The sequence below is a fragment of the Pocillopora verrucosa genome, chromosome 10 (genome assembly GCF_036669915.1).
Source record: "Pocillopora verrucosa isolate sample1 chromosome 10, ASM3666991v2, whole genome shotgun sequence".
Lineage (NCBI taxonomy): Eukaryota > Metazoa > Cnidaria > Anthozoa > Scleractinia > Pocilloporidae > Pocillopora > Pocillopora verrucosa.
The window spans coordinates 7,494,621-7,519,388 of NC_089321.1; the positions used below are offsets into that span (position 1 = coordinate 7,494,621).

Consider the following 24,768-nt stretch of genomic DNA (forward strand, 5'->3'; position numbering starts at 1 on the left):
GACTGCTTTAGTGTTTGTTTCTACGATATATCGAATTATCTTTGATACAATTTCCAGCGAAAGCAGTATTAAATATATAGATTTTTGTGGCTCACAACTCTAAGCTCCTCTGTTTACCTTTTTACAGAGATCTCCGACTATTACAAGGCTCCGGTATCGAAAGAAAAAGCAGAGAGAACGTGACTTTGAAAGTCATCACAAATGTTAACGGGATTAAGTTCCAGATCGGATAAAAGGTTTCGAGACCTGCTTTTTTTGAAAAAGATAAATAAAAAAAACTCGCACCTTCTTCACTGTGAGACTTGTGAGAGAAAAAATATCACACCCTCATCTTGCCACGCGTTTGATTGAAAACGAAAATAACTCAAATACATGCTCTCGCAAAAACTAGAAATCATTCCTTTGATCATTATATCTTGTATCATCAACATGGTTTCACGAATTCGGCGCTTTTGCAAAGAAGGATCCTCGTGTTAGGTAAACATGCTGGTTCTAAAAATGATGAGCGCCTCGTTTGAAAACAGTTGTGCGCCAGAAACAAGGTCTTTAATCGCCTAATTTGCGAACCTTTGGCTCGATGCGCTAAACGAGGGTCAAGTCTACCCCTGGGTACACCGATGGAGATTGATTTTACTGGTGCATATTTACACTACCCACTCCCCCAGTGCAGAAAAATTGTCACTCCGATAATTTTCTCGATCTGTTACGAGCTTTTCCGCCTCCCTTCGGCCAAAGTCCCTCAGGACTACCAATTACTCAGGACTTTTGTTTGGAAAGTTGACCCGGAACAATGGGCCATTTCTTGATACGATGGACACAAAGATTCATTCCGTTTCTTTTGTATGTCAATATATAATTCTCTAAAACTGATTTCACCACTGAGCGTCTTACTACCAAGTATTTTTATGCAGGTGGTAATAATAACTCTCACGTTTATGGAGTACATCTTTTACAATAGATTGTGAATATGTATTTAGAGAGTTGTAGAGAGGCTACATGCGACAATAATTATGTAAACAGTCTTTATTTGGTGCTCTAGGCATGGTGGGATTGTAACGCAAAAACTCAAATACAGTAAAGGCTTTAGACCAACACATTTTCAAAAGAAAAAGCATACAAAATAAAGGCAGGAAAAAAAAATTAATAAGTGAGTAAGGAAAAAGTGTTTTCGCTGGAAAACATCTTTTGAATTCGTTCCTCATGGAAAACAATTCCAACTAAGTAAAATAAGTTTAGCTGCAGAAAGTACATTGAGTTATTTGTTAGTAATCAGCTTTGTTTTCTTTATTGAGAATATAGATAGCCTCCTGAAAACTGCTCTGAAGAAGAACTGGTATCTCAGTTCCAAGAATGTCGGTAAATGAGACTACAGTGGTAAATGGAACACAGACCATATCGTCCTGCTTCAATTACGAAGCACTAAAGATCGCTTACATTGCTGCATTTTTTCCAGTATTTCTAGTTTCACTGGTTGGAAATATCTTTATTGGAATAACTGTCTACAAGACAAAATCCCTGAAAAAGCCAGTCAACTATTTTATTGCAAACACGGCCATGTCAGATCTGGTGTATCCGATTTCCATGCTTCCTCGTGATGTAGCTTCACTATTCATTAGCGGCTCCTAGTTGGTCAGAGGTCCTCTCGGCCAAGCATTGTGTAAGCTAAGCTCCTTCTCAATAGAAGTCTCCACTCTTGTTTCATCTCAGAGTCTGGTTCTTATGGCAGTCAATCGATTTGGAGCCGTAGTTTTTTCCCCTCCGTTCCCCACTGACCAGTTCAAACCAGTGCCACTTCTTCATTCTCGCCACTTGGATCATTGCCATGGTCGTCAGGTGCCCGATTCTGTTCTTCTTTATGGCTTTGGAGTATGCAGGTGGGCTGGAATGTACGCCGCTATGGTCTCCCTACTTCAAACACTACACTGTGGCAATGATCGCTGTCGTCTTTTATGTCCCATTAGTTTTGATCACCATACTTTACCTTACCATCGCTTTAACAATCAAATCTCAGAAAACTGCGGGCGAACAATCAGTCAGCAGAAGAGGACAACGTTTAAAGAGAGAGAAAATCGTTCTAGACATCTCCATTGCTATCGTGTCAGCGTTTACAATGGGCTGGCTGCCACTCAGTATCTGGTGGTTTGTGTACTTCTATTCATAAGATAAAACAGTGATATGGTCTTGTGGATTTCGATATTTCGCGGAGATTGTCCGATTTTTGATGTACTCATACTGTGCTGTAAGCCCTTGCATCTGTTTTATATTCATTGGACATTACCGCCAGGGTCTTAAAAATCTCCTCAATTGCTTCTCTATGGCGCCCAGGGCTTATCAAGTTGCACCGCCGTAGCTTTAGCCCCGCACTATAAAATGCTATCCAGTCGCAAGTAAGGATAAATTTCGTACTGACCGTTTTAATCAGAAGTTAAGGAAAGTCAGCTTGGCAGCGAAAAAAATCTTTTTAGTAAAAGTTCTCAGTTGAATAACAAAGAAGAACTTTGTCAATTGTTAGCGTGATGTTTTTAAAAACTACGATGATAAAGACGTTCATTGGTCTCGCTAGAAACTGATCAATTATTTACCTTCAGCTGCATGTCCAAAATCAGAGGAAGATAAGAAGTCAGGTAAAAGCTTAATTTTTTAAAACGGAAAAACTTGTTGAACTCAAGAAACTTTATGCAACGTTAAACCGTTGTTTAAACAGTTGTTTTATGTATTTATTCTGGGTACAAATATTAAAGACTATACTTCAAAATAAGAGTCTTTTGACTAAAATGTAACACACTGAGAATTAAAATGTGATGTAAAGGAAAGAAAAAAAACCGAGGTATTTTACAGTAACTTAGAGTTTTCGTTTTGTTACCACAGTTGTCTGAGCAGTGGGAAAATGAAATGTACATCCAGGTGATGTCTTAATGTCTACGGAGGAGAAGTTACTTCTCTTTGTATGGAGTTTGATTTTCACACACGCTTAACTTCTCTATTTTAGAACAACTAGCTTTCTCATACGTGATGATCCTGAGACAAGCTGTCAACTGTCATTCAATATCAATAAATTATTCTATTTCGGTACTCACCATTCTATCACGTGCTTTATTCATGTTTGCCTTTAGATTCAGATCACGCCTTGCGTTGAACTACCTTCCTTAGAAATGACTTCTTTTTCCTTTTTTATATGTAAATACATTTCTCTAAAATTTTTGTTTTCACTTCTTGTCTTCCAATTCTGTCTGTCATCATACTCGTGATTAACAAATCAGACTCCCGCTTCGCTGTCGTTCTTTTTAGTTAATCACTCGTATGATTACAGACCGAATTGGACTTCACTCGGTCCTTTACCATTACTAATCTGTTTCGCTTTCTATGGAAATTATCGTCGAGGCCTTAAGAATCTCTTTAGTTTATTTCTCTCTGATTGACTCAGATGCTTTTTTGTAGTTTGAGCCCCGAGCTCTTGCATGTTAGCTCACTTGCTTACGATGTTTCTGGTGCAGATACACAATATATCAGCCTTACTGCTGATATATAACATAAAAGGGCTAATTAATACGACTCTGAAGTGAAACTCCTCCTTTGAATTATCAGTTTGAGAAGAGGGGAAAAGGTCGGGCTAACTCAATCGACCCCTTTAAGAAAAAAGGATATCTTGTCTACTGGTACTGTGGCACTCGCTCATTCAAAATTACCGGCCAAGGAAGTTAAAATAAACCAAAATCCTCAAACTCCCCAGAAAAAAGTTCACCTCAGACCGCATGAATTCATGTCTATAGCCTGCATGGCAGCTCAAATAATTTTTAAAGAAATTTGCATGACCGCTTAAACCATTATTTAGAATAATTATGGCTTATTTATCGTTTGATATATATATAATTCTAGGTATATATTTTGTAAACATTTCTTTGTAGAGTGCTGTCGATAAATTTTTCTGAAGAGGTAAAAGGATCTGATAAAAATAAAATCGAATTGATCACATGTAGCCTCCAGTTAATAAAGACAAAACACATCACTCAACCACAACTCGTTCACGACCATTGCCTCGCGAAAGCTTAACCCGACCGCGCCTTGTTACATATACCAAAAAACATATAATTGAAATCCTCATTAGTACAATCAAAAGCAATTGAATATGTGTTTTGAATGAGTGTGCCTGAAATGGTTATCAAACGAAGGGATGAAAATATATTGAGAGCAATAGAAAGAATAACATCTGTTTATTCTTTGGCATGAGAAATAAAATAAAAATAAAAATAAAATAAAAAGAGATATCAATTGACTGAATTAAGAAAAAAATTGATCGAGAACTGAAAGAAGTTTTGCGCTTTTTAAACTTCATCAATTCCTTCCTTAGCACTCATATCACCGGCCACTTTATAATTTGCCTTTACCTCCGGGACTGCATGACATTTGTCGCTCAGTAATATTTACAACTTGAATAACTGACCTCACCAAAGCACTTAAGGTAAGTGCCTTCATGCGGTCGTTTATAGCACCAAAAAAAAGGAAAATTAAATTTTCCAGTTTACTTAGGGTTTTTCTTAAAAGAATCCCTTGGTTTCTCTATAATCCTTTAAAATATTGTGTACTTCATCTTGGAACATTTTCCTTCACTTATTATAAGCCGTCAAACGTAATTCACTTATTATAAGCTGTCAAACGTAATTCAATAAATAAGTTAAACGCTATTTCAGTTTATGCTTTCCAGTCATTTGCTAAACTTAAATCAGCTTTTTAATTCAGATCACGCCTCGCAAGGGAAGGAAGAAGCCAGCTTTCATTTTAACTTCCTTTTTCCCCGTTTTTCGTACCTCAATTACCATGCCGTTTTCGTGCACAAAAAAAAGAAAAGATAAGCCAAACTTGACACGCATTTCTCGCTTTTTGTTAGCTGATCTTATTTTTCACGACTCGTTTTGGCTGGGGAAACTGATATCCGTCAATCGTCTGTAAAATAAGAAAATAGTGAGCAAACAAGCGATCAAGAAACAACCACAGCAATTATCATCAAGTGACTGAAGCAGAGATCTATGACATGTATTGAAGGCATTTTAACTTCCTTTTTCCCCGTTTTTCGTACCTCAATTACCAGGCCGTTTTCGTGCACAAAAGAAAAAAGATACGCATAACTTGACACATTCCTCGCCTTTTATTAGCTGATATTAGCGTTTCACGACTTCTCCTGGATGGGAAACTGACATCCGTCAATCGTCTCTTACGCAAATAGTAAGCAAACAAGCGGTCAAGAAATAACCACAACAATTATCATCAAGTGACTGAAGCAGAGATCCATGACATGTATTGAAAGCGTTTTACATACACGTCAAGATGCGGAAACAGAAGATAATGGAACTTTCTACAACTGTTCCTGAGGCTAATGATATTTCTATTTGAAGTGCAATTATCCAAATGAGATCTTTCCCAACTATTTAATCTCAAATAACTGTAATTGCAGATACTTTTGCTGATCAAAATGAAGGTTCATCGTACATCTGTCGATAGTCTTGAATTTCTGGAGAAGCTAACGTATGCAATTAGGAACAACAATAATATCTATGAAAATCATCACTGCGTTCAATTAAAAAAAAGATAGCCTTCAGAGCTGTTGGCTGAATGTCGACAAATGTGACCGCAACGATGAATGGAACACAGGTACCGAGCTGCTTAAATCCAGTTACTGAGGGAAAGAGAATCGGATTCAACGTTGCTTACAGCTTTTATAAAATAAAATAAAAAATACAAAATAAAGACAGGAAAAAAGTTAATAAGCGAGGAAGGAAAGGAGTATTTACGATTTAAATGTGTTCCTCATGGAAAACTAGATTCAACTCAGTAAAAGAAGTTTGGGTAAAGAAAGTCAATGAAAGTCATTTGTTATTTATCAGCTTTGTTTTGTTTATTGAGAATATAGGTAGCCTCCTGAGAAATGCTCAGAACCAAAGATTGGTTGAAGAAAGGGAAATCCTCGTTTGCTTAAAACAAATTCAGGGATACAGTTCATCGAAACCGATATTTATTCTTTTTCACTCTTTCGTCTTTTTTTTCTTCTTTGATAGTCATATCACCTGCACTTTGGTTTTACCGCGGGGACTGAAATTTGTCCCTCGGCGATGTCTACATTTTGAATAAGTGACCTCGTCGAAGCACAGAAGGTTAATGAGTGTATGCGGTCGTTTATAGCAACGGAGATATTATATTTCCTGTAATCCTCCAAAATATCTTAAGTGAAATTAAAAAAGAATACTGATCTGTTTCACTGCTTATGGGAATTTTTTTCGTTTCAGAGACCAAAAGCGGGAAACGGACAGGAAAACGTTGCATAGTCACCTTTTGCAATAATATTTTTCCCGTTCACGTCGCGCTTAACTCCTCTATTTTAGAACAACTTCTTTCCTCATACGTGATGATTCTGAGACAAGCTGTCAACTGTCATTCAATATCACTAAATTATTCTATTTCGGTACTCGCCATTTTATCATGTGCTTCATTCATGTCTGCCTTTAGATTTACGTCACGCCTTTGGTTGAACGACCTTCCTTAGAAACGACTTGTTTTTCCTCTTTTATATGTAAATACATTTCTCTAAAAAATTGTTGTTTTCACCATTTACCAATCATACCAAAAGGTTAGAAAGAATTATAGAATTTTCCTGGGTATGTTCATTAATTAAACATGTGAAAGTTTGATTTATATAAGATGGATAGGTTGTGTTTTCATCCAGTAGAGTTTAAGTACCCACCGCAGGGCTGTTGGCTGAAGAAAAACCTGATCTCTCGGTATCAAAAAATGTCTGCAAACGTGACAGCAATGACGAACGGAACACAGTCCATGTCGAGCTGCTTCAACCCCACAGCGAGAAGAATTGGTGAAACCTTCGCCTACTGTCTGCTATTTGTTGTGTCGCTGGCTGCGAATTCCTTCATTGGAATAATTGTCTATAGGACGAAAACTCTGAGAACACCAATCAACATTTTTATTGTAAACATGGCAATCTCCGATCTGTTGTTTGCGATTTTCTCCTTTCCTCGACTTTCTGTAAAGTTAAACACAGCCGGCTACTGGCTGGTCAGCGGTCCCCTTGGCCAAGCGACGTGTAAACTGAGTCTCTTCGCTTCAGATGTCTCATCTCTAGTGTCAGTTCAGAACTTGTTGTTGATCGCAGTGGATCGATTTGGGGCTGTAGTATTTCCTCTTCGTTCCCCACTGATCAGTTCAAAGCAGTGCCTGTACTTCATTCTCGTCATTTGGATGGTCGCCTTGGCAGCCCATTGCCCATATTTGATCGCCCTGAAAGTTGTAGAGCATCCAGAAGGGCTGTTTTGTAGGTGGCAGTGGAATGACACATTTGGAGAGTCCCTATCGCTGCAAACCTACTTACTGGGATTGATCGTTTTTATCATATATGTCCCTTTGGTTTTGATTTCCATACTTTATTTTGTCATTTCCTTAAAAATTAAATCGCAGAAGATTCCAGGGAAGCAATCAGCTAATGCAAGAGAAAGGCGTTTGAAGAAAGAAAGAAATGTTCTTAATATGTCCGTTGCCATTGTCTTGGTGTTCGCCGTATGCTGGTTGCCATTCAGCATCTGCGTCGTGCTGTTCTTTTATTCATCAAAAATGGCTATGAGGTCATCTTGTGGCATGCAATACTTTGAAACTATTTCCTTTCTTCTGGCGTACTCGTACTGTGCTGTAAACCCTTGCATCTGTTTTATCTTCAGTGGTAGTTATCGTCTATGTCTTAAGAATCTCATCAGTTGCTTTTCTACAGGCGAAGCTGCTTAGTTATCGTTTCCTCCCCAGACTTCTGCATACCGTTTGGATTTATCTGAGGATTAATGTGGCCGAACGTGCCCTCCAGTTCTTTCTCCCTACTTATAGAGAATTTGAGCAGAGACGTTTTTTAGGTGCAGGTGGCAACCGGAGAAAGAATAAAACTAAATCTGGCGCGATTTGACGCTAATTCATCAACCACAAGGTATTCATTTTTTAATTTTGTACCAAATTGTACAGACCAAAAAGATGTATTTATCACCGGGAATAAGAACTTTTAACTTCCAGCTACCGTCCGCGTCTGCCTTTGATGCTTAAGCTCCCTAATAACTACACTTACGACGTAATTGGTGCGGTCTAACCCATCCATCAACTGATTTTCTGTTTAATGACAGTAAACCTTCCACATTTTACAACTCGGGTCATTTTTTTCTGACTTGTTAAAATTGTTCTGCAATCCCTTTTAGAAGAGCTTCGCTTTGTTGCTTCTGAAATTTTGACATGGCACCCGAAAAAAGACAGCCGGTATGTATTTTCAACTGTTCGTGCAAAGTGACACTAGACGTTATTGAGATAATGTGGGATCTCCTTAAAACACACGTCAGCTTTAGTTGCTCTCGCAAATTGGAATGTCATTAATTTGCGACATTGTCTTATTCAAATTTAACTATATGTTTACTTATTATAGGTAGAGAAAATTTTTTCAAAGATTAAAACCGTTGAGGTATCAACTCCAAGGTTAAGAAAACACAAGCAAATGAGATATAATGAAAATTGTGTAAATCAGCTACCGGAAAGAGTTTCTAAAACTCATATTTCGAGCGTTAGCCCTTCAACAAAGTGTAAGACAAAGAATGTTTCGCTATTCAGTGGCCAATTTACATTATTTACTCAGTTGATAAAAAGCAAATTATCTTGTTCTATCTCCATCACAGTTTCTTTATGAACTTACACCCACTTTCAAAGAGATTTAAGCGCGTAGCTTTTGGTTAATGGTTGTTAGTCGTAGTTGAAATTGTCGCCGAAATCAGTTAAAGTTAGAGTTGAGTTAATCAGAAAGGAAATACTGTAAACGTTGTAGCGGCAATGCGTAATAAATTAAAGAAGAAGCTTTAGAGTCGGAGTTAATCAGAAAGGGAATACTGTAAACGTTGTAGCGGCAATGTGTAATAAATTAAAGAAGAAGCTTCAGAGTTGGAGTTAATCAGAAAAGGAATACTGTAAACGTTGTAGCGGCAACGTGAAATAAATCAAAGAAAAGCTTGGCGTTGGAGTTAATCAGAAGGGGAATACTGTAAACGTTGTAGCGGTAACGTGTGATAAATTATAGAAAAAGCTTTAGAGTTGGAGTTAATCAGAAAGAGAATACTGTAAACGTTGTAGCGGCAACGTGAAATAAATCAAAGAAAAGCTTGGCGTTGGAGTTAATCAGAAGGGGAATACTGTAAACGTTGTAGCGGCAATGTGTAATAAATTATAGAAAAAGCTTTAGAGTTGGTGTTAATCAGAAGGGGAATACTGTAAACGTTGTAGCGGCAACGTGTGATAAATTATAGAAAAAGCTTTAGAGTTGGAGTTAATCAGAAAGAGAATACTGTAAACGTTGTAGCGGCAACGTGTAATAAATTGAAGAAGAAGCTTTAGAGTTGGTGTTAATCAGAAAGGGAATACTGTAAACGTTGTAGCGGCAACGCGTAATTAATTAAAAAAGAAGCTTCTGTGAACCAAAATTCTTGGTACCTTCCCCCCAGTTTGCTCATGCAAGCTGGTTTACTTCAAACGCCCCAACAATTGTTTGAACCTTCGCTTCAGGATTTCCGGTTCTAATGTTTATATAACAATTATTTTCAATATTTTTGTCGTTCAGTAATATTTACAACTTGAATAACTGACCTCACCTGAGCACTTAACATAAGTGTGTTTATGCGGTCGTTTATGGCAATGGAAAACAGTAAAGTTAAATTTTTCAGTTTACTTGGTTTTTCTCAAAAGAATCTCTTGGTTTTTCTATAATCCTTTAAAATACTGCGTACTACATCTTGGAACATTTTCCTTCACTTATTATTGGCCGTCATCACATGGAGCCAGCTGTCAAACGTTATTCAACAAATAAAGCTATTTCAGTATTTGCTTTCCAGTCATTTGCTTAGGTTTTGTTGCCTTTTTAATTCAGATCACGCCTCGCAGGGGAAGAAAACGGCCAGCTTTCATTTTAACTTCATTTTCTCCCCGTTTCCTGTCCCTCAATTACCAGGCCGTTTTCGTACACAAAGAAAGAAAAGATACGCATAACTGGACACACATTCCTCGCTTTTTGTTACATCTGTCGATATTCTTAAATTTCTAGAGAAGCTAACGTATGCAATTTAGAACAATGATAATATCTATGCAAAATCATCACCGCGTTTACTTAAAAAATATAGCGTTTAGAGCTGTTGGCGAACGTGACCGCAACGATGAATGAAAGACAGGAAAAAAGTTAATAAGCGAGTAAGGAAAGGGGTTTTTACTATGGGAAAAATCTTTTGGATCTGTTCCTCATAAAAAACTAAATCCAACTCAGTAAAAGAAGTTTGGCTAAAGACAGTTAATGAAAGTTAATGAAAGTTATTTGTTAGTAAACAGCTTTGTTTGCTTATTAAGAATATAGGTAGTTCTCTGGAAACTGCTCCAGGTCAAAGATTGGTTAACAAAAGGGAAATTATCGTTTGCTTAAAACAAATTCAGGGATACAGTTCGTCGAAACCGATATTTATTCTTTTTCACCCTTTCGTCTTTTTGTTCTTCTTTGATAGTCATATCACCTGCACTTTGGTTTTACCGCGGGGACTGAAATTTGTCCCTCGGCGATGTTTACATTGGAATAGTCCTCGCCGAAGCACAGAAGGTTGATGAGCGTATGCGGTCGTTTAAGACGTTTACAGCGACGGAGATATCATATTTGCTGTAATCCTCCAAAATATCTTGAGTAAAATTAGAAAAGAATACTGATCATGTTCGTGGCTTGTGTGAATTTTTTTCGTTTCAAAGTGCGAAAAGCTGAAAGCAGACGGAGAAACGTTTCATGGTCGCCTTTTGCAATACTATTTGCCGTTAAAGTCACGTTTAACTTCTCTATTTAAGAACAACTTCCTTTCTCATACGTGATGATTCTGTGACAAGCTGTCAACTGTCATTCAACATCACTTAATGAAACTCGCCATTCTATCACGTGCTTTATTCATGTTTGCCTTTAGATTCAGATCACGTCTTGCGTTGAACTACCCTTCATAGTAATGACTTGTTTTTCCTCTTCAATATTTAAAGACATTTCTCTAAAATTTTTGTTTTCACTTCTTGTCTTCCGATTCTGTCTGTAATCATTCTCGTAATCAACAAATCGTACTCCCGCTTCGCAGTCGTGCGATTTTGTTAATCACTCACATTACAGACCGAATTAGACTCCACTCGGTCCTATTACCACTACTAATCTGTTTCGCTTTCTTTGGAAATTGTCGTCGAGGCCTTAAGAATATCTTCAGCTGGTTTCTCTTTGGTTGACCCAGATGCTTTTTTGTAGTTTGAGCCCCGAGTTGTTGAATGCTAGCTCAACAGCTTACGATGTTTCTGTTGCAGATACACAATATATCAGCCTTACTGCTGATATATAACAAAAATGGGCTCATTAATACTACTTTTGAATAATCACTTTCGACAAAGTTTAAAGGTCGGGATACAACACAATCGAACCCGCAGAAAAAAAAAATAGATATCTTCTCTACATATATTCTGGCACTTGCTCATTCAAAATGACCGGCCAAGGAAGTTGAAATAAACCAACATCTTCAAAATCTTGAGAAAAAAGTCACTTTTACCGCACGACCGCAAGACTTCATGTATATACCTAACTGGCAGCTCAAAGGATTTTTTAAAGAAATTTGCATGACGGCTTAAACCATTATTTAGAATAATTATGGCTTAATGATCGTTTTATATATATAATTCTGGGTACATATTTTGTAAACATGTTTTTGTAGAGCGCTGTCGTTGAAATTTTCCCAAGAGGTAAAAGGATCAGATAGAAAATAAGATCGAATTGATCATATGTAGCCTCCAGTTAATAAAGACAAAACATATTACGTAACCACTGCTATTTCATGACCTTTTAGTTTGCGAAAACTTAACCCGCCCGCGTCTTGTTTTATATACCCGAAAACATATAATTAAACCCTTTTTTTACAATTAAAAGGAAGTTAACATGTTGTTTGAATGAGTGTGCCTGAAATGGTTATTAAACGAAGGGATGAAAATATATTGAGAGCAATAGAAAGAATAACATCTGTTTATTCTTTGGCATGAAAAATAAAAGGAGATATCAAAGAAGTACATGGGACATTAGGGTTTGACTGAATTAAGAAAAAAAATTGATTGAGAACTGTAAGAAATTTTGCGCTTTTTAAACTTCATCAATTCCTTCCTTGGCACTCATATTACCGGCCACTTTGTAAGTTGCTTTTACCTCGGGGTAGAATGACATTTGTCGCTCAGTAATATTTACAGCTGCAATAACTGACCTCACTAGAGCACTTAACATAAGTGGGTTTATACGGTCGTTAATGGCAAAGGAAAACAGTAAAATTAAATTTTTCAGTTTACTAGGTTTTTCTCAAAAGAATCTCTTGGTTTCTCTATAATTCTTTAAAATACTGTGTACTATATCTTTGAACATTTCCCTTCTCTAATTTTAAGCCGCCATCACACGGAGCCAACTGTCTAACGTAATTCAATACATAACGCTATTTCAGTATTTGTTTTCTAGTCATTTGCTAAAGTTTTATTGCCTTTTTAATTCAGATTACGCAGATCAAGGGGAAGGAAGCAGCCAGCTTTCGTTTTAACTTCCTTTTTCCCCGTTTTCCGTTCCTCAATTACAAGGCCATTTTCGTGCACAAAAAAGAAAAGATACGCATAACTTGACACATATTCCTTGGTTTTCTAGCTGACATTAGTTTTTCACGACTCATTCTGGCTGAGAAACTGACATCCGTCAATAGTCGATCTGTTACGCAAATAGTAAGCAAACAAGCGTTCAAGAAACAACCACAACAATTATTATCAAGTGACTGAAGCACAAATTTATGATATGTTTTGAAAGCGTTTTACATACTCGTCAAGATGTGGAAACAGAAGAAAATGGAACTTTACAACTGTTCCTTTGACAAATGATTTTTCTATTTAAAATACAATTATTCAAATGAGATCATTCCCAACTATTTCATCTCAGGTAACTAATACGGTTCATCGAGACCGATATTTATTTCAAGTTTTTTTACTCTTTCGTCTTTTTGTTCTTCTTTGATAGTCATATCACCTGTACTTTAGTTTTAACGCGGGGACTGAAATTTGTCGCTCGGCCATGTTTACATTTTGAATAGGTGACCTCGCCGAAGCACGGAAGGTTAATGAGTGTATGTGGTCGTTTGAAGCAACGGAGATATCATATTTGCTGTAATCCTCCAAAATATCTTAGGTAAAACTAGAAAAGAATACTGATCTTGTTTACGGCTTGTGCAATACTATTTGCCGTCAACATCACGCTTAAATTCTTTATTTTAGAAAAACTTCCTTTCTCATACGTGATGATTCTGAGACAAGCTGTCAACTGTCATTCAACATCACTAAATTATTCTTTTTCGGTACTTACCATTCTATCACGTGCTTTATTCATATTTGCCTTTAGATTCAGATCACGCCTTGCGTTGAACTACCTTCCTTAGAAATGACTTGTTTTTCCTCTTTTATATGTAAATACATTTCTGTAAAATTGTTGTTTGCACTTCTTGTTTTCTAATTCTGTCTGTAATCATACTTGTGATCAACAAATCGTGAATAGCTGATCTTTTGTTGACGTAACACTCTAAATATGGTGGTGCAAGGCCATTGAATATTTTGTATAGCATCATAACATCACGCACTAATAACTGGTTCTTAATAGAAGGCCAACACAGTGCCCGCAGCACTGGTGAGATGTGATCAAACTTCTTGCTGTTTGTCAACACACGGGCAGCAAAGTTTTGTACAAGTTGCAATTTGTTTATGTTGTGCGCAAACGTTCCAGACCAAAATGTCGAGCAATAAAAGAGTTTACAAAAAACTAGACAATTCAGAATGGTGGTAAGTACTGATTTGGAAAACAAGTGCCTAGCTCTGCTTATCTGGCATAGGGTAGAAATAAGAGACGAGGTCAGGGTGTTAACGTGTTCATTAAAAGTAAGGTTCGAGTCCAATATTATACCCAGGTCTTTGACTGAGGACACAGGAATTAAGTGTTGTCCAAGAAAGGGGACTCTGATATCAGGAACCCCACCTAAAAGCTGTTTCGTTCCAAAAAGAATAAGTTTAGTTTTGTCTGGATTAATAAGCAACTTATTCGTACAGCACCAGGAGGCAATAAGTCGGAGATCTTCCGAGACTTTTGCAAGGCAGGAGTCAATATTATTCGATGAACACGAAAGATAAACCTTTGTGTCATCAACATATGACTCTACGCTTGAAAACTTAACAACGGACGGTAGGTCGTTCAATTAAAGGCTGAACATAAGAGGCCCTAGAATGGACCCCTGTGGTACGCCATGTGTGACGGTTAACTCACTAGAGCGAGATGTACCGAGTCGTGTTGACTGCATTCAGTTTGTAAGATAGCTCTCAAACCACTTTGACGCTTCATTTGACGCACCGAGCCCTTTCAGCTTGGTGAGGAGAGTTCTATGACATATGCTGTCAAAAGCCTTGCTCAAGTCGATTAGGACCATAGCCGTGGTCTCCTTTTTATCCATCGCTTTATATATATGACCGGTGACAAGCAAACTCAGTGTTTCAGTAGAATGGTGTTTACGGTTTCCGCTTTGATGACAGGTGAGGTTGCCTTGTTGAGTCAAATAATTTGATTCTGGGTGATCTTTTCGGTCACTTTAGAAAGTACAGGCAATAATGAAATAGGGCGATTGTTACTAGGAATCTCGTGATCACCATACTTAAGATGTGGCACTACTTCCGACTTCTTCCAGGCCTTAGGGAAAACAGAGTTGCTAAAAGAAGAGTTTATCAATGCAGTTAGAGTTGGTAATAAATACGGTAAACAGTCCTTGATCACAAACACTGGAATCCTGTCATAGCCTGGAGCTTTATTTGAAGGCATAGCCATAATCAGTTTTCGCACATCTTCACTGGTTATTGCTCTGAAGTCAAACAGTTCATCACAATGAGTTGAACCGAGATAGACAGGAGTAGTTGGTAGGCCGTGAAGGCGAGCGAGCTCCGCAGAGTCATCGGCGGCCTTCTGTCCCACAAATATAAAGAAGCGATTGAATTCATTAGCGAGTGCATCTGTGTCCTTGGTAAAGCTCGGGCGGCCTGATTTATTTGGGAGGGCACTGCGAATAGTTTTCCCACATTGCCCCACTGTTGTTCTTATTTTCACAGATTTGATGATTGTAGTACTCTCGTTCCGCCTTCCGTAAAACAAATTTAACTCTATTTCGCAGCTCCTTAAAAGCCTCCCAGTCTTCCCTCGTCCCAGTCCTTCTCGCTCTTTTGTGAAGGTGGTCTCTCGCCTTCATCAAATCCCTTATGTCCTGCGTGATGAATGGGTTTGGTTTATGTCGTATTTTCACTGTTTTAACCGGAGCATGGTCGTCCCGACACGCCAACAGCAAGTCATTAAATGCATCGAGTCTGTTATCAACGGATTCGTCTATCAGGTTCATAGTATCCCATGGGATGTGCGCGATGTCATTTGCAAACTGATCGGCTTTATAATTCCGAAAACTACCATCTGTCAAATTGTACTAAGTTCGATCTTTTCCGGGACTTCTTTTTAGCTTTTTCCGATAATTGAAAGTGAAATTTCGGAACAAGCGAGCCGGCAAGTAGCGACAGAAGAACCAAACAAGGGTTTGTAAACATACCAGGCGCCGTAATTTAAGTTATTGAAACGTGAACAGATACGAAAATCCTCAAAGGAAAATCAAAATGATAGACATTCCAAGTTTTAAAGATTTTCACGCTCAGTTAGATTGCAAGCTTACGTACGGTAATAAAAATCAAACACAGCTAACACTCATATAGTATATAAAGTTCAGTGTTCAAAAACAAAACAGAAATGATGAAAAATATAACCAAACGGGCATAAATGTTAAAATTCATACTAATCATGACGGTGCAGAGCGAATATGATCATGCTGAAGTCCATCGCGGCTCGCTCATCATGGCGATCTCCGGTCATCACAGTAACGCAAGCCTCAGAAACTACATCGGCCGCCCTTCGAGTGAAAAAATAAGAGCTTGCTCTAATATCCTTTCCGATGTGTTGAGTGGAAAGTCACATTAGTCACTGCAGCCGAGTTTTGCGGCGCTGTCATCCCGCGCGATCTTCATGTTCAAGTGAATTCGGCTGTCGTTCATTCAAAAAACACTCGCCTTGAACAGTTTGTTTTCTACGTTGTCATGTGAAAAACTCGCGTGTTTTTTTGAGCCATAATTCGGCTGAAGTTCACTGAACATTTCACTTCAAGATTCTGATTAGACTTAAAAACTTCAGACAAAAGTGTTAAATTCGACCTGCCGAACTATTTTAGTTTGTAAACTATCGCAGATGGTGAACTTTGATGGTTTTTGAACTTTGATGGTTTTTGAACTTTGATGGTTTTTGAACTTTGATGGTTTTTGAACTTTGATGGTTTTTGAACTTTGATGGTTTTTGAACTTTGATGGTTTTTGAACTTTGATGGTTTGACACTTTTGACAGCTTCTGTCTTGTACAACCAATCAGATTATTTGAACCATTCTAACAAGGATTCTGATTGGCTTATCGTAGCGTGCTTTATGAGAGTATAGAGCATGCTGACGACACTGTTGTTCGCTTTGGAAATAAAGTTTGTTTTGAAAATTGAAAGTAATGCTTGGGGAATTTAACGGATTCTTTATTATAGAGCAAATAGAGAAGCCTTGACTGTGCTCTGTTCTGTTATAAAGTACTTAGGAAGCGGCTGGAGCACTCAAGAAGTGGAACCTCTAGCCGCTTCCTGCGTGCTTTATAACAGAACAGAGCACAGTCAAGGCTTCTCTATTTGTTAAATAGCGTTCAGAGCTGTTGGCTGAATGTCGACGAACGTGACCGCAACGATGAATAGAACACAGGTACTGGGCTGCTTAAATCCAGTTACTGAGGGAAAGAGAATCGAATTCAACTTTGCTTACAGCTTTTATAAAATAACAAAATACAAAATAAAGACAGGAAAAAAGTTAATAAGCGAGTAAGGAGAGGAGTTTTCACTACGAGAAAAATCTTCCGAATCTGTTCCTCATAGATAACTAAATCCAACTCAGTAAAAGAAGTTTGGCTCAAGACAGTTAATGAAAGTTAATGAAAGGTATTTGTTAGTAAACAGCTTTGTTTGTTTATTGAAAATATAGTTAGTTCTCTGAAAACTGCTCATAGTCAAAGATTGGTTAAAAAAAGGAAAATTATTGTTTGCTTAAAACAACTTCAGGGATACGGTTCATCGAAACCGATATTTATTCTTTTTTACCCTTTCGTCCTTTTGTTCTTCTTTGATAGTCATATCACCTGCACTTTGGTTTCACCGTGAGGACTGAAATTTGTCCCTCGGCGATGTTTACTTAACAAATAGAGAAGCCTTGACTGTGCTCTGTTCTGTTGTAAAGCAGGAAGCGGCTAGAGCACGAAAGAAGTGTAGGGGGAAACACGAGACGTAGTCGAGTGTTTCTCCCTACTTCTTGAGTGCTCTAGCCGCTTCCTAGGTGCTTTACAACAGAACAGAGCATAGTCAAGGCTTCTCTATTTGTTTTATAATAAAGAATCCGTTAAATTCCTCAAGAATTACTTTCAATTTTCAAAACAAATCTTATTTCCAAAGCGAACAACAGTGTCGTCAGCATGCTCTATACTCTCATAAAGCACGCTACAATAAGCCAATCAGAATTCCTCTTAGAATGGTTCAAATAATCTGATTGGCTGTACAAGACTAAAGCTGTCAAAAATGTCAAACCATCAAAGTTCAAAAACCATCAAAGTTCAAATTCTGCAATAGTTTACAAACTAAAATAGCTCGGCATGTCGAATTTAACACTTTTGCCTGAAGTTTTTTAGTTTCTAATACAGGATCTGAAAGTGAAATGTTCAGTGAAATTCGGCCCAATCGTGGCTCACAAAAATACGCAAGTTGTTTCACATTACAAGTAGAAAACAAACTGTTCAAGGCGAGTGTATTATGAATGAACAACAGCCGAATTCATTAAGACAAAAAGATCGCTCGGAATGACAGCGCCGTAAAACTCGGTTGCAGTGACTGATCTGGCCTTCCACTCAACACATCGGAAAGGTAATCAGGACAAGCTCTTATTTTTTCACTCGAAGGGTAGTCGATTTAGTTCCTGAGGCTTGCTCCACTGCGATGACCAAAGATCGCCATGATTAGCTAGCCGCGATAGACCTTAAGTCGCTCTGACACCGTCATGATTAGTATGAATTTTAACAGTTATGCCAGGTTATATTTTTCATAATTCCTGATTTTTTCTATTTGAAATCGAAACTTTATATACTATACAAGTGTTAGCTGTGTTTGATTTTTATTGCCGTACGTAAACTCGCAATCTAACTGAGCGTGAAGACCGTTAAAAAAACTCGGACTGTCTATCTTGTTTTATCTTTGAGGATTTTTGTCTCTGCTCACGTTACAGTAACGTAGATTACTGCGCCTGGCATTTTTGCAAACCTTTGCTTGCTTGGTTCGAAATTTCACTTTTATTAATGAAATAAAAGCTAGAAAGAAGTCCCGGAAAAGGTCGAACATAGTACGATTTGGCAGATGGCGTGACAGCTTTAGCTCAGTTCTATGCTCTATACTCTCATAGAGCACGCTCTTTCAACCAATGACAGTATGTGTTATATCCGAGCTTTATTATAAATTTGAATAGTCCTCGCCGAAGCACAGAAGGTTTATGAGCGTATGCGGTTGTTTAAGACGTCTACAGAAACGGAGATATCATGTTTGCTGTAATCCTCCAAAATTTCTATGGTAAATTTCGAAAAGAATACCGATCTTGTTCATGGCTTGTGTGAATTTTTTTCGTTTCAAAGTGCAAAAACCTGAAAGCTGACGGAAAAACGTTTCATGGTCGCCTTTTTGCAGTACTATTTGCCGTTAAAGTCACGCTTAACTTCTCTATTTTAGAACAACTTCCTTTCTCATACGTGATGATTCTGTGACAAGCTGTCAACTGTCATTCAACATCACTAAATTATTCTATTTCGGTACGCGTTGCGTTGAACTACCTTCCTTAGAAATGACTTGTGTTTCCTCTTTTATATTTAAATATATTTCTCAAAAATTGTTCTTTTCATTTCTTGTCTTTCAATTCTGTCTGTAATCATACTCGTGATTAACAAATCGGACTCCCGCTTCGCAGTCGTTCGATTTAGTTAATCACTCGTATGATTACAGACCGAATTAGACTCCACTCGGTCCTATTACCATTACTAATCTGTTTCGCTTTCTATGGAAATAATCGTGAACCTTAAGAATATCTTCAGCTGATTTCTCTTTGGTTGACCTGGACGCTTTTTTGTAGTTTGTTAGCTCACCAGCTTACAATGGTGCAGATACACAATACATCAGCCCTACTGCTCAAATATAACAAAAACGGGCTCATTAATACTACTTTTGAAAAATCACTTTGAAACGAAGTCAATCGACCTTGCAAAAAAAAAAACAACAGATATCTTGTCTACTGATATTCTGGCACTTGCTCATTCAAAATGACCGGCCAAGGAAGTTGAAATAAACCAACATCTTCAAAATCCTCAGAAAAAAGTCACTTCAGACCGCACGACTTCATGTATATACCTAACTGGTAGCTCAGAGGATTTTAAAGGAACTTTGCATGACGGCTTAAACCATTATTTAGAATAATTATGGCTTAATGACCGTTTGATATATATAATTCTAGGTACATATTTTACAAACTGTTTTTGTAGACTGCTGTCGTTGAACTTTTCCCAAGAGGTAAAAGGATCAGATGAAAATAAGATCGAATTGATCACATGTAGCCTCCAGTTAATAAAGACAAAACACATTATGTAAGCACAGCTCTTTCATGACCATTGTGTTCGCGAAAACTTAACCCGTCAACGCCTTGTTTTATATACCAGATAACATATGATTAAAATCCTCTTTTTTACAATAAAAAGGAAGTTAACATGTTGCTTGAATGAGTGTGCCTGAAATGGTTATTAAACAAAGGGATGAAAATATATTTAGAGCAATAGAAAGAATAATATCTGTTTATTATTTGGCATGAGAAATAAAAAGAGATATCAAAGAAGTACATGGGACATTAGGGTTTGACTGAATTAAGAAAAAAATTGATCGAGAACTGAAAGAAGTTTTGCGCTTTTTAAACTTCATCAATTCCTTCCTTAGCACTCATATCACCGGCCACTTTATAATTTGCCTTTACCTCCGGAACTGCATGACATTTGTCGCTCAGTAATAATAATATTTACAACTTGAATAACTGACCTCACCAAAGCACTTAAGGTAAGTGCCTTCATGCAGTCGTTTATGGCACCGAAAAAAAGGAAAATTAAATTTTCCAGTTTACTCAGGGTTTTTCTTAAAAGAATCCCTTGGTTTCTCTATAATCCTTTATATTGTGTACTTCATCTTGGAACATTTTCCTTCACTTATTATAAGCCGTCAAACGTAATTCACTTATTATAAGCTGTCAAACGTTAAGTTAAACGCTATTTCAGTTTTTGCTTTCCAGTCATTTGCTAAACTTTAATCGGCTTTTTAATTCAGATCACGCCTCGCAGGGGAAGGAAGCAGCCAGCTTTCATTTTAACTTCCTTTTTCCCCATTTTTCGTACCTCAATTACCAGGCCGTTTTCGTGCACAAACAAAGAAAAGATAAGCAAAACTTGACACACATTTCTCGCTTTTTGTTAGCTGATCTTATTTTTCATGACTCGTTTTGGCTGGGAAACTGATATCCGTCAATCGTCTGTAAAATAAGAAAATAGTAAGCAAACAAGCGATCAAGAAACAACCACAGCAATTATCATCAAGTGACTGAAGCAGAGATCTATGACATGTATTGAAGGCGTTTTACATACACGTCAAGATGCGGAAACAGAAGATAATGGAACTTTCTACAACTGTTCCTGAGGCTAGTGATATTTCTATTTGAAGTGCAATTATCCAAATGAGATCTTTCCTAACTATTTAATCTCAAGTAACTGAGAGGTTCATCGTACATCTGTCGGTAGTCTTGAATTTCTGGAGAAGCTAACGTATGCAATTAAGAACAACAATAATATCTATGAAAATCATCACTGCGTTCAATTAAAAAAAAGATAGCCTTTAGAGCTGTTGGCTAAATGTCGGCAAATGTGACCGCAACGATGAATGGAACATAGGTACCGAGTTGCTTAAATCCAGTTACTGAGGGAAAGAGAATCGGATTCAACTTTGCTTACAGCTTTTATAAAATAAAAAAAAATACAAAATAAAGACAGGAAAAAAGTTAATAAGCGAGGAAGGAAAGGAGTATTTACGATTTGAATGTGTTCCTCATGGAAAACTAGATTCAACTCAGTAAAAGAAGTTTGGCTAAAGAAAGTCAATGAAAGTCATTTGTTATTTATCAGCTTTGTTTTGTTTATTGAGAATATAGGTAGCCTCTTGAGAAATGCTCAGAACCAAAGATTGGTTAAAGAAAGGGAAGTCATCGTTTGCTTAAAACAAATTCAGGGATACAGTTCATCGAAACCGATATTTATTCTTTTTCACTCTTTCGTCTTTTTTTTCTTCTTTGATTGTCATATCACCTGCACTTTGGTTTTACCGCGGGGACTGAAATTTGTCTCTCGGCGATGTCTACATTTTGAATAAATGACCTCGCCGAAGCACAGAAGGTTAATGAGTGTATGCGGTCGTTTAAAGCAACGGAGATATCATATTTGCTGTAATCCTCCAAAATATCTTTAGTGAAATTAAAAAAGAATACTGATCTGTTTCACTGCTTGTGTGAATTTTTTTCGTTTCAAAGAGCAAAAGCCGAAAACAGACAGGAAAACGTTGCATAGTCGCCTTTTGCAATGATATTTTTCCCGTTAACGTCGCGCTTAACTCCTCTATTTTAGAACAACTTCCTTTCTCATACGTGATGATTCTGAGACAAGCTGTCAACTGTCATTCAACATCAATAAATTATTCTATTTCGGTACTCCCAATTCCATCACGTCCTTTATTCCTGTTTGCCTTTAGATTCAGATCACGCCTTTGGTTGAACTACCTTTCTTAGTAATGACTTGTTTTTCCTCTTTTATATATAAATACATTTCTCTAAAAAATTGTTGTTTTCACCATTTACCAATCATACCAAAAGGTTAGAAAGAATTATAGAATTCAAAATCAGTTTTTTTTGGAGACAATCTAACTTCAACTGACTCCTTACCTAAAGAAAGTTTTTTGAGTACAAACTGTTAGTCGAAATTAACTGAAAGTAAAATGATATCTGAAGATTCTTAGTTACTCAATTTTTAATGTTGCGTAAACAGTCGCCTCTGCTTTTTTAAATAGAGTATGGGCAGCTTCTCAATTAAGAGCTCTTGGCATACGACTAAGGACTCTGACGAAATTATTAGTATTAAGCAATATATATGTAAGCAATCAGCTGTGTTTTTTATCATAAAGCATAGGTAGGATTTAGAGTTAGACAGAGAACTATTGGTCAAAGAAGAAACCGATAATCGGAAACTACTAATTGTTGATTGGTTTTATAGAGTGGATGCAGCTCTTTTGAAAGAATAGTTCGGTAAAAACTGCGAGAAAGTTTTTCCGTAAGGTAAGAGCACTCTTTCACTGTTTTTCGATTTTTTCCAATGAATAGAGTATGACGCTTTGCATAGAGGGAGCGAAATAAAACAATTTAATAATTTGTCTAAGCAATCAGCTTTGTTTTCTTTAAATAGAGGCAGCCTCCAGATAACCACTGACTGCATAACAACTGATCTCTCGAGAATGTCAGCAAACGTGACTGCAACGATGAATGGAATACAGTCCATGTCGAGCTGCTTCAACCCCACAGCGGCAAGAATCGGTGAAACCTTTGCTTACTGCTTGCTATTTCTTGTTTCGTTGGTTGGAAATACCTTAGTTGCAATGATTGTCTTCAAGACAAAAACTCTAAGAAAGCCCATTAATTTCTTGATTGTTAACATGGCCATGTCCGATTTGCTTGTTCCGATTTTCCTTTTTCCTCGTAAATTGGTTTTGACATACACTCGCTCCTGGCTGATAGGCGATCCGCTTGGTCAAGTGTTATGTAAGCTGAGTATCTTTGCATCTAATCTGTCCTTTACTGTGTCTATTCAAAGCCTGGTTTTAATAGCGGTCGATCGATTTGGAGCTGTAATGTTTCCCCTCCGTTCCCCGCTGATTAATTCAAAGAGATGCCGGGTCTTCATTCTCGCCACTTGGATCATCGCTATCGCTATCTTTTGCCCAAAGCTGTTCGCCTCGAAAGTTATCGAGTCTCCAGAGGGGCTGGCGTGTGTGGCTGATTGGAAGGGCGCACTAGGAGAGGCGTTGTCCTACAAAAACTTTGTTTTGGTGATGCAAGTTGCAATTTTTTATGTCCCTTTGGTTTTTATTACAATACTTTACTCCGCCATTACGTTAAAAATCAAATCCCAGAAGATTCCAGGAGAGCAATCAACTAACACAAGAGAAAAACGCTTGAAAAGAGAGCGAAATGTTCTTAAACTGTCTGTCGCCATCGTGTTAGGGTTTGCATTGTGCTGGCTGCCCTTAAGTATTAAGTGGTTCATGCTCTTCAACTCAGACCGAACAATAACATCATCTTGTGGCTTCTATTATTTCTCGTCTGTTTCCTTATTTCTAGCTTGGTCGAACTGTGCGATCAACCCTTGGATCTGTATTTGTTTTGGTGGAAATTATCGTCAAGGTCTCAAGAATCTTCTCGGTTGCTCTTCTTTTGGTCCTGACGTTGCTCGAGATGCACCGTAGTGTGGCCCCCGAGACTCTAAAACTTTATTTCACTTAAGGATTAATTTTTTACTGTGTTTTCATTTCATTTCAAGTCAGCAAGGTAATTGGAGATTCTAAAGTGAAACGCCTTATTGAAAAACCATAATTAATTTGTTGAATTATTGATTAACGAAAAGGAATGGTGTAAATTGTCGGCTTGATGTCTTTTTAAGGCATAATAGATCAAAATATGGACTAACTCTGGTCTTTGCTAAAAGTAGCATTTGCAGATCGTCAAAAAAAGACGTGATAACTCCCTCTATTTAATACTGAGACTTGTTGACAAATTTTAAGCATTCGAATCTTCCTTTGTCAGCCTACTTACTATAAAAATGTACATAAATAAACTTATCAATAGAGAAGCTTTGTCCAACGGTCAAACCGTTGTTTGAACTTTTGCGCAACGAATGTTTCTGTGAGCTATATTAATCTGATCACCTAATTTAAGGACTTTATTTGAAATTTAAGAGTCTTTTGACCGAAACGTTACACATTAGGAGACACATATTATGTAGTGGATAGAAGACATCTAAAATGTTTATCAGTAGCCGAGTCGAGTTTGTATCATTACCATAATTGTCATGATATGAAATAGTATTTCCTTTCAAGATGACAATGCAGAATGGAAACATGATGGTTAATAAAATAAAGAAGCATCACTTTTCTTCTCGTCTGTGAAACAGAAAATCTATTTAAAAGCTTAGTTGCATTTTTTTATTCAATACTAACTGCGTCAAAGCCGTCGAGAACTCAAGTTGCCTTAAACTTCCTTTTCATTTCAGAAAGTCGGTTATCGGGCGAATATCAAGGTAAACAAACTTTTCAAAATCGGATTGACTCTCTTAACTTTAGTGTTGGTTGCAAATGATTTGCAAATTAACAGGAT

The 24,768-nt window shown here is 37.4% G+C and overlaps 2 protein-coding genes across 2 annotated transcripts; both read left to right on the top strand.

The window, feature by feature from the left end:
• Positions 1 to 6,780: 6,780 nt before the first annotated feature.
• On the top strand, positions 6,781 to 7,988 carry LOC131793444 (RYamide receptor-like). The gene has a single exon (XM_059110861.2). The coding sequence runs from the start codon at positions 6,781 to 6,783 to the stop codon at positions 7,777 to 7,779; it is 999 nt and encodes a 332-aa protein (XP_058966844.2). The 3' UTR covers positions 7,780 to 7,988.
• Positions 7,989 to 17,634: 9,646 nt separating this feature from the next.
• On the top strand, positions 17,635 to 23,866 carry LOC131798679 (QRFP-like peptide receptor). The gene is made up of 3 exons (XM_059116355.2): positions 17,635 to 18,149; positions 22,616 to 22,677; positions 22,805 to 23,866. Exon 3 carries the CDS (start codon positions 22,854 to 22,856, stop codon positions 23,859 to 23,861), a length of 1,008 nt encoding a protein of 335 aa, XP_058972338.2. The 5' UTR covers positions 17,635 to 18,149; positions 22,616 to 22,677; positions 22,805 to 22,853; the 3' UTR covers positions 23,862 to 23,866.
• Positions 23,867 to 24,768: the final 902 nt, after the last annotated feature.

Coding starts and splice junctions, on each gene's coding strand:
- LOC131793444 (XM_059110861.2), top strand. CDS start 6,781: ATGTCTGCAAACGTGACAGCAATGACGAACGGAACACAGTCCATGTCG.
- LOC131798679 (XM_059116355.2), top strand. CDS start 22,854: ATGTCAGCAAACGTGACTGCAACGATGAATGGAATACAGTCCATGTCG.